This window comes from Condylura cristata, unplaced genomic scaffold (assembly GCF_000260355.1).
Source record: "Condylura cristata isolate star-nosed mole 26May11 unplaced genomic scaffold, ConCri1.0 scaffold00016, whole genome shotgun sequence".
NCBI classification, from domain to species: Eukaryota; Metazoa; Chordata; class Mammalia; order Eulipotyphla; family Talpidae; genus Condylura; species Condylura cristata.
In genome coordinates this window covers 44690713-44700975 of record NW_004567117.1, presented here as the reverse complement: position 1 = coordinate 44700975, position 10263 = coordinate 44690713, and the positions used below count along the sequence as shown (strand labels likewise).

At 45.6% G+C, this 10263-nt stretch overlaps 1 protein-coding gene across 1 annotated transcript in view; it reads left to right on the top strand.

Moving 5' to 3' along the window:
* The window catches only part of CD226 (CD226 molecule), a 52125-nt gene that overhangs the window by 29477 nt on the left and 12385 nt on the right, over nucleotides 1-10263 (top strand). Inside the window, exon 3 of the mRNA XM_004684030.1 lies at nucleotides 2312-2656. Coding sequence (XP_004684087.1) covers nucleotides 2312-2656 — 345 coding nt within the window. The remainder of the gene's footprint in view (nucleotides 1-2311; nucleotides 2657-10263) is intronic.

Here is a 10263-nt window from a genome sequence, read left to right as displayed (position 1 = left end):
CCACCTTGGCCGCTGCGGTGAGCGCGGGAATGCCAGGATCGCCTTGGGCCCTGTGTGTAGGGGTTTTGGGTGGACACCCAGAACTGGGGTTCCTGGATCGTAGGGTGCTTTTATTTTTGCTTTTGAGGAGTCTCCGCACTGTTGATCCATAGAAGCCGCATTTCCATTCCCATCAAAAGTGGATAAAGGCTCCGATTTCTCTATAATGTTGCCAACAATTTGTTTTTAAAGAAGAATCATCCTCACAGATGTGAGGTGACTTCTCGCTGTGGCTCTGATTTGCATTTTCTGGTGCCGAGTGACGTTGAGCTCCGTTGCATTGATCCGTTGACCATATGTGTGTGTTCTCTCGAGAAATGTTTATTGGTCTTTAGTCATCAAGTAACCTGATTTCCTATGCCGAGTTGTGATAATTCCTTACATGTTTTGGAACTTGGCGCTTGCCAGATACATGACTTGCAGGTATTTCCACCCATTCCACAGTCTCAGCTGATGGTGCTCACGTGTGCACTTCTGCTTCTGTTGCCCGCGTCCTGCTGTCCTCAAGAAAGTGTGGCCAAGCCAATATCATGAGATGCGTCCTTTGCATTCTTTCAGAGTTTTCCAGTTTTAGATCTTACAGTTAAATCTTTAGCTGATTTTGAGTTGATTTTTTAAGATTCCAACTTCCTTTTGCTGTGATATGTATATCCAGATTTTCAGCGAGCACTTGTTGAAGAGACTGTCCTTTCCTTTATTGTGTGTCTCTGAGATCCTGACTGAAAATCAATATAAGGGATCAGAATATATATCTATATATATAATACACACACACACACATATACAATACATATATATAGTAATTGTATTAGAAGTAAAAACGAACATCAGCTAACAGGTATAAACCAGAGACATTCTATGGGGGAAGAGAGGGGAACAGGATCCAAACTGGGGTGGGAAGAGCACATGAGACTTTGGTGATGGCACAGGGGTGAAGTGGTGGTGGGAAGTCTAAGGGATTACAACTGACATGAAAAATGTACAAAATGAAGAATGGTGTAAAAAATATATAGATATAATTTAAGAAAACCAGTGACCTTGTATACAAAGACTTATTTTTTGACTCTATTCTCTTCCATTGGTTGGTCTGCATGTCTGTACTTATGCCGAGTTACATGGTTTTTATTACTGTAGCTTTAGAATATACTTTGAAATCCAGAATTATGATTCCTCCAGCTTCGTTCTTGTTTTTATGATTGTTTTGGTAAACTTGTAATCTTTTGTGGTTCATGAGTTTTGTAAAATTTCTTTTTATTTTCTTAAAGATTATTCAGAATCCCAAAGAGTTTTTCTTTGTGTGGGTTATATCTATCAATATTTACTGTAGAAATTAAAACTGAGAAAAATCTGAAAGAATTTATAAACACCTGTCCTATGAGCAATCAGAACTTTTGAAAATTTTTGATATATATTCTAATAGTGTAATAGTTAATTCCTAAGAATATAGATATATGCATATATTCTTGCAGAAAAAGAAAGTGAAAGAAGTAGATAAAGTATACCTTAAAAGACTATTAAGATAGGATTGACCTACAGATGCCAGAGAGGGGTACTGGGACCTTCTGGGGTTCTCAGAAAACCAACAACTACTGATTTAGACACCTGATTTAGCGATCATTTACTGACTATCCTGTGCTGGGAATTCCAGCTAAGGAGGTCAAAAGGAGGGAAAGTATGAAGGGACTTTGTTGGTACCTTGGAATTCATACATCATACACATGCCTAAGACAGCACGTATATCTGTAAAATGTTTATGTACCATTCAAGAAAAATGATTTGGGGACTACAATTGAGATGGAAAAAAAAAAGTACAAAATGATGTAAAAATAAACTGTTATAAAAAAAAGAAAGAAAAATGATTTGACATAGCCATATGGCCATTAAAATTGCAGTCAACATGATCACAGTCTGGAAATTCAATACTCAAAGCCAGAGTCTGAGTCACTGCCCAGCCTTACAAAACAGTGGTCTGTGACATTTGGCTTCTGGAGACCATCACTACCAAGGAAAGCACCAGTAGCTTCGGGGGTTTGATGATGTTCCTGTCACATCAGCTGCCAAGTGCAACTTAAGAGAACAGTGTGAACAATCACATCTTCCCCCCTCTCTCTGTCAGCCTCCTTGGAAAGCTTTTCTTTTATGAAAATGGGTGATTTAGTTTCTAAGCAATGAAACTGTTAAAGACCATTTCTTTTGTAGACTTCTCCAGGTTGCTTCCACCTTTGCACACTCCTGTTTGAGACACTAAATGCAATTTGCTGCTTCTTTGCAGGTAGTTTTGAGACAGCTGTGTCGTCAGATAAGCACGTGCTCTCCAAACCTGGAGGAAATATCACACTCACCTGTCCACTGCACATGAAGTGGCCACTTCAAGAAGTGAGGTGGGAGAAGATCCAGCCCCATCAGATCGACCTTTTAACTAACTGCAACTTGTCCCAGGGGAGAAGTTATGCTCTGAAGTACAGAAGGCAGGTGGAGAGCAACTGCAGTGAGGAGGCGAGTAGCTCCATCGTTCTGCCCCTCGTTACCGCCTCCGACTCTGGGCTCTACCGCTGCCTCATCAAGGCCAGCACGGGAGAAAACGACACCTATGTGCTAAGACTGACCGTTACGCATGGTGAGTAGGTCACTGGTCCCCAGGTGCCAAAAGTGGAAAGAGCTGGTCCTGTGGATTGGTTTCTGTTGCCTTTTTCATGATTTCATTGTTTCAAATATTTTTTTTTTTAAAGATTTATTTATTTGTGCATACAGAACTGGGGTACAGGCCGGAGGCTCAGGGGTGGCGAGAGGCTTCACCAGAGACAGAGTGGGGAGCAGAACAGGCAGATCGATGAAGTCCACTGCTGAGGGGAGCAGCGGGCGGGTCAGGAGAGGTCTGCCACACCATGTGGTCACCTCCGGGGCAGGCGGGACTCGAACTCATGCGGAAGTGACTTTAGCTTCTCAGTGCTGTGCTTTAACCCGCTGCGCCACCAGGGAGGGCCTACTTTTCATTTTTTAAAAAGATTTATTTATTTATGCGTAGAAGAACTGGGGTTCAGGCCAGAGGTGTGGGGTGGTGAGAGGCTTCACCAGAGACAGAGTGGGGAGCAGAACAGGCAGATCCCACTGAAATACACTGCTGAGGGGAGCAGCGGGCGGGTCAGGAGAGATCTGCCGGGCCATGTGGGTCTCTCCTCGGCCAGGGATTGAACTCATGCTGCAGATTGCTTCATAGTGCTGAGACTTAACCTTTTACGCCACTGGGGAGGTCCCTCAAAATATTTCCGGTGGCCGATTTTAGGAAGGTGTCAGCACTTGGAGGTTGGTATCACCTGTACTTGCTAATGCGTCCATCACAGATACAATAACATTGAGCTTTCCCTATTCTTTGACCAGCTACATTTTTGATATTAAAAACAAAAAACGCAGCGAGTCCTATAATACCCAGTAACAGACTATGACGGTGAGCTGTGCGAGGCGGAGCTGCTCTTTGGCCTGAGAACTCTCCTCCGGGTGAACGTACCTGGGACTGGTGGGCGCAGGCACATGCACGCTGAGTGGAGTCGGTCAGAGGCCACAGGAGTGCTGCGTTGACTGTCCGAGCATTGATGCACACTGCTGGTTTCAGACGTGGGAGCAGAACAGCCCTGTATTGGAAGCTGCCTCAAAGCCCAGTGCCCGCCCCATGCAGGCTTGGCCAAGAGCCCTCTCCTGTGTCACAGGGAAACTCCAGAATGTTGCCAGCTGCAGCTTCCTCAAATCTGTGTGAGGGGAACGACAGTGACTTGTCTCTCACTGAGGTGCTAGGCCGTGAAGTCTGGATAGAGCCTGCATGAAAGCCGAGTAGGGGAGGCGGTCTCAGCCCCTTGCCATCCTGCCTCCGGGCCTTCTATCAGCACAGGGGCGTGCAGAGGAAAAAGCAACTTGCCTCTATGGTGACAGTTTTGTTTTATTTTATCCTGACCCCCCCCCCCATTTTTCCATCTTTCTTTTCCCCTTGTCTTCATTTGCGTCCGGTTGATGTCTCTGCTTGTCGTGGGCTCTGGAGAACAAGGCCTCCTGGGCCCTGCCTGGCCCTCACAGACGCTGCTTGTGTTACAGAGGGTTGTTTTTTCTTGTCCTGGAAAGGAGGAAGAAAAGGAAGAAAAGGTGTTGTGATCCCCGCGCGAGGCCGCGCCGTGGCTGATGCACCGTGGGGGTGTGCGAGGAAGTCATTTGCGGGAGGCAGCTTTTCACACACATCGCCTTGGACCACATCAAGCCTTTTTTGTTACCTTTCTGACAGTGGGAACTGTAGGCGAGGCCTTCGTTGCTCTTAGAACAAGATGCAAAAGAGGGTTGACGGAATATTTGGGGGAGCAACATTGACATACTCTCTTCATTTTAAATGTCAATTCCATTCCTTCAGGCTGATATAGGAAATATTTTTTTACCTAAAAAATTACTTGCATTACAGAAGTGTTTTTTGAAATCTGGCCAGGAAAAAAGAAGTAAAAATAGTCCTTAATCATCTCTCAAGAGGCTGAGGCTAGAAAAAGTTCTCAAATAATGTGTCATAAAGGACCATTTTCAAATACATAAGAAGTAAGATCTGTCCATTGTATGTTGAAAAGGCAAGTGTAAGCTTCATAAGTAATAGAGAAGGTGGAGTTAGAGACTTTTTGTAGTGCTTTCACTTTTACTAATTAATAAAACCGCCTTTCATTTACTCAACATGATAACATTTCTTGCTTAAAACAAAACCCTTCCTTTGAACAGAAGCTATAAATAATGCAGAAAATAAGAGAGCTGAGCATGACAGTGTAGGTTGAAGGGATTGCAACTGAATCCGTTGGAAAAAAGTTTTAACTGACAGTAGATGACAGCTGTTGATTGTGCATTTTAGCTTAGTTCTTTTAAAAAATAACTATAAGCGAAGATTGAATATGAGATCAGAAACAAGCGAAAATACATCATTTGTGTTTCTTTCTGATGGGATTTGATTATTTCAAGTCTTGAGGCTGTTTGGGCAAAAATCAATGTGGGGATTAGCGGATAGAGACAGGAATGAGATGCAGAGAGATTAAATTCGTTTCAGCTGCCAAGGGTAAGGTGATTGTGACAAACATTTGATAACCTGCCGAGCATCCTTTTGTGAGTGCCCACCACCCTTGTTTACAAGCCCCTGAAGAGAGACTGTCTGAACCTCGCTTTACACACACACACACACACACACACACACACACACACACACAGATCTGCCCTGACATACGCTTGTCTTCAGACAGGTACCAGGTAGGGGTGGGTGAGCCAGAGAAGACACAATGTCAGCCGATCTGTTGACTATCTAGGAAGGGGGTGGGGGCAGAAAGTGGCAGAAACAGAGTAACACCTGAATGTATTATCGACTTCTTTGTGGCATGAAAAGAATTACTTGTCACCTATCTTTCACTCAGGAGCTGGGACATAGCATGAAATAGTTCCAGACTGACTTTCTGAATGTGAATCTTGTCTCCACCACAGGGACAAGGAACAGGGCAATGTGTGTAGACTGAGAATGACCAGCATTACCACTGACCCTGTAGGCCCTCCGAATTTTTATCAGTTATGAGGAAAGTATTTTAGTTTCCATCGAAAGAATTTTTCAAGTCTTTTGATGTTAACTATATCATGTTTGGACCATAAGTGCTTCAACGGGGCTTATTGATTACAAGAAGAAAGCAGTCAAAAGAAATCAGATCAACTCTTAGAAAGTTTATGGAGGAAAGTCTTGGACAAGCTTCTATCATTTCTAAGAAATACAGTCACTGGTTTCCTTGTCCAGCATTTGTCCATCCACAAGGCCACTCACCTGCACTAACTTCCAAGGGAAATCTTAATGAGCAGAGCCAAGGGAAGAGCCCAAACTGAGCAAACTGTAAAAATCTCTATGAATAAAACCTACATGAGGGAATGGGAAGTTGTGTGTAGATGGCTGTGGTCAAATGACCAGGCCACTGCTGAATTATGGGCTCATAGGAGGAGGCAGGCTCAGTGGAGTGAACACTGAAATTCTGGGTCTCACATAAGAGAATGACATGACTCTTGACCAATGATGGAAAAATAGTGTTCAAGGATATGTATGTCAGATAGTTGAGTGTAGAATGAAAAAGAGAACTCGAGGGAGAAGATACACACTGAGAGTCAATGATAACAGCCAGTGCATGAAGTGTGGAGTTCGCACTCACTGGGTGTCTGGACCACAAAGAGCGGCCCAGGCCCAGAGACAAATTGCAAACGGCACCTCCACTGAGCAGGCAAATGACAAAGGAGTCTCTTGCTCGTGCGGGTGTGATGTGGACACACGGGCATCCTAGCTAACTAAACAAGGGTAAATGTTATGAGCATGCTGTTCATGTCACCATGTGCTGCCTGCTACCTTCATGTCCTGGGCACCGCTCTGCATTCTCCGTCCCTGCCAGCCTACTCATTTCAGCACACGTCCCACCTTTGTTTTTAATGGAGGTAACATTGGCTCTCAGAGGTGTAGGCACACACCTCCTCAGATGTGTCACCACACCACCCCCAGGTCGGCCGCAGCCCTCCACCAGGGGCTCTTAACTTCCTGTCTTGAATTTCAGATTTTACATCTTTAACACATTAGTTCAAACTACTTCCCTGTCATTGAATCATTACACTTCTCACGTTTCTCAAACTTGTAAAACTTGGAAATTGAACCTTGAGGTCATGTGTTAAATGCATCTATCAGAAATCGCTTGAGATTAGGAATGATGGACTCTCTGTCCAGAGTTTTCAGAGTATCTCTCTGGGCGATCCTCCGTAAGTGTTCTGAACTGATTCTCTGTGTAGTAACATTTCTGTGTATTAAGACTATGCCCACTTTATATTCAGGTTTTTCGGATAGGTTATTTCTAGATATTCTTCATCAACACTTATTGCTGATCAAAGAAACCTGAACTCTAGGAAGATCAGTTGCCATGTTTTGAGAGAAAACTTTCATGAACTTCTGTTTAGATATGTAACTTCCCCAAAAGTCCGCTTTTATTCTTGACATTAATTTCCTTGTTGTGTCTATTTTCGGGACATGGTAATGAATGGCTAGCCCCCAGACCTGGAGGTGAGTGCAAATGCGCATTGCAGAAGTATTCATAGAAGTCATGGGGCTGCAGCTAAGGGAATCTGCCCATCTGTTTCTTCTAGGAGACATAGGGCCAGCAGAGGTAGGCCAGGGAATGGAATATTCTAGGTTGTGATTGAGCCAATAGATGGCTTAGTGGAGATTACTGATGCCAATACGGTGCTCCTGATTTGCAATAGAAGGGTCTGAGGAAGGGAAATCATTTTCATTACTTTTTTCGGCTTAAGTTTTTTGTTAAACCCCCTTCGTTTTGTTCCAAGTGACTGGATTCCAGAGCAGTTTGATGTTGCAGCCAAGAGAATGTTATTTAGGGATTCATTAATCCAGAACCTTCTGTCCTGCTCCTGTGAATTTACAACAGACGTGACTGTTGTAGATGCAGAGGCTGTCTGAGCTGGGACACGCTGAGCTGCCAGATCTGTCCATTTCCATGACACGGTGTGAGGAGCCTCAGCCTTTTATCACCTCTGCCTACATAGACCATGGTGTCGGTGACAGTTAATTTATGTGATAGAACCACAGCACCAGAATCTCAGAACATTGGTGTCATTAAAATAGCCCAGTTTAGGTATGCTTTTAAACTTCTGAATGGTTCTGGGTGTCCAGTAGGAAACATACCATGTCTCCCATCACAAGGGCGTTGATTTCTCAATCATGGGCTGTGATGTCGTCGTATCTTAACAGTTGCTTTTGTTCCAATCAGTTCTGTGGCAAGATATTTCATTCGAATAATGTGATGTCAGTTAGTTTTGTAAAGCCCCACATATCTGTCTCTCCTGGTGTTCAGCATCCTAGCCTGCTTCCCAGAAGCCATTTTTAATACAAACCATATCTGTGTAGGAAATAGGACATCCAATTGAATAGGAACCATGACAAGTCAATGTTGGGGAGATGGGAGCACTGGAGGGCTGCCTGTTACATTGACATGGTGTCAGCGATAAAGAGATGGTTGATGCTGCAGCTCCTCCACATGAAGGAAGTTCTACTAGGCAGCATGATCAGTGATGCTGGCTGCAGGTGGGGGGAAGCACTTGATCCCATGAACCGTTTTTCATAAATTGGGTCTTTATCCTCTGCTTGAATTTCATTTTTTTGAAGATTTATTTATTGATGCATGCGGAACTGGGGTACAGGCCAGATGTGCAGGAGCAGTGAGAGGATTCACCAGAGACAGAGTGGGGAGCAGAACAGGCAGTTGGACGAAGTCCACTGCTGAGGGGGGCAGCGGGGAGACAGGAGAGGTCTGCTGCACCCTGTGGGTCAGCTCCAGGGCCAGGGATTGAACTCGCACTCAGGTAGCTGTGGCTGGCTTGCAGTGCTGTGTCCTAACCCGTTGCAGCACCAGGGAGGACCCCCCAGCCTGAATTTCAATCAGTGTGCTTGAAATTTCCCTCTTTCTAGGAACTTAGAGTGTAGGTAGGGGTTCAAGTTCGGACAGATGTGCTGATTTTCTTCCCACTTAGAATCCACGGCCACACTCATTTGAGAGAACCACTAATGATTCCACCTGTGAACCAGCCATGATACTCTTTTGTCACATGTGGGATTTTTACTTTAAAGCCCCTGGGAGCTTTTAACAGCTTGTGGTGGTCTCTTAGAGCCTTGTTAGGAACTGAACACTGATGATTATGTGGAATTTCCCCACAGGCAATTGGAAAATAATTTAAAAAATTTAAGGATTAGTTCTTCAGATAAGATGATGGACATCGGCATTCTTATTAACTATTTTAATTTTTAAGTACTACAATTCAGTCAGACAACTACCTCAAATGAAGCATTTCAAGCCAGTACTGACCAGACTCTTGTCAGATATTAGGGGACTGAGTCACCTAAGAGGACAGGAAATGAGGGAAAAACACAGATGCGTCACTTGTAGAGCTCTACCTACGAACCTCAGCGTGAACCAGTTACTCTTTACACTGAGCTGACCCAGGGATGTTAAGGTAATCTGACTGATACATTCTCTCTTACTGTGGACCTTTGAATCAAGCTGCTCCCCATGCACAGTACTGCGATGGGGTGTGGTGCCCACGGTGTTTGACATGGGGTCACACTGACCTGGATGTCCATAAAGCATCTGAGAAGCCTCCGACTCTACGCGTGTGGGTAAGGACACCGAGGTGGAGTTACACTTGGTTAAACCACAATAAAAATAAGTGTGTCAGGGAAATACATTTAGAAGCCACATCTCCCGGAAAACCATTTTATAAAGGTAGAAAAGAAACAAAGTTGGGTTATGAGTGAGTAAGCTGTGCAGCCGAATGTGATCCTTGTCACAGGCACTTGGTAAGGGGACACAGAGATGGGCGGAAGTCCCAGCAGATGTGACACCAGCTTCTTGGGGAAACAGCAACTGGTTCTCCAGCAAGAGGAGCTGACAGCACCGTCCGTCACACACTGCTCCCCTAATCTACCTGGCATCGGGGACCATCTGTGTTTGCTAGGTGGCTTTGTCCAGAGGAGAAAGGAGCACTCCATCTTCACGCCAGGAGGTAGTTTTGCTCTGCTCTGGCCGTCAGCTCCTGGTCTCCCACAGGACGGGGCTTCTGGGCACGCACTTCCTCAGTGACCACATTCCAAAGGCAGGGCTTTGGTGGAGGACAGCAAGAAGAGCCCGCAAAAGTCAGCAGAGCAGGGGTTAAAGTAGTGTTATGAAGCTACCGCCAGCCATCGTGTTCTGAGTCTGATCCCCGGCAGGGAGTGACCCACAGGGCGCAGCAGACCTCTCCTGTCTCCCCGCTGCTCCCTTCAGCAGTGGGTTGCAGTCAACCTGCCTGTTCTGCTCCTCTCACCCCCAACCTCTGGCCTGACCTCTCACTGCTCAGAGCCGGAGACGAGCGCGGCCGAAGGACTCGGGTTTAATGAGGTGCCTGCGCCCTCAGGATTCGGCAGGTCACTGTCTCCCCACGCCAGGAAGCAGCAGGGACTTCCATGGTGAGGGCTAAGGATGGGAGAAGGCAGGGCGTGCTCGAGGCTTTCGAGAAACAGGCGGGAGTGCCAGGGCTGCATCACGTTCTCTGCATTCCAGAGGCCATTTGGGTCTCGGCCGACCCTGGTGGGTGCTGCTGGGTCTCGGCCGACCCTGGTGGGTGCTGCTGGGTCTCGGCCGACCCTGGTGGGTGCTG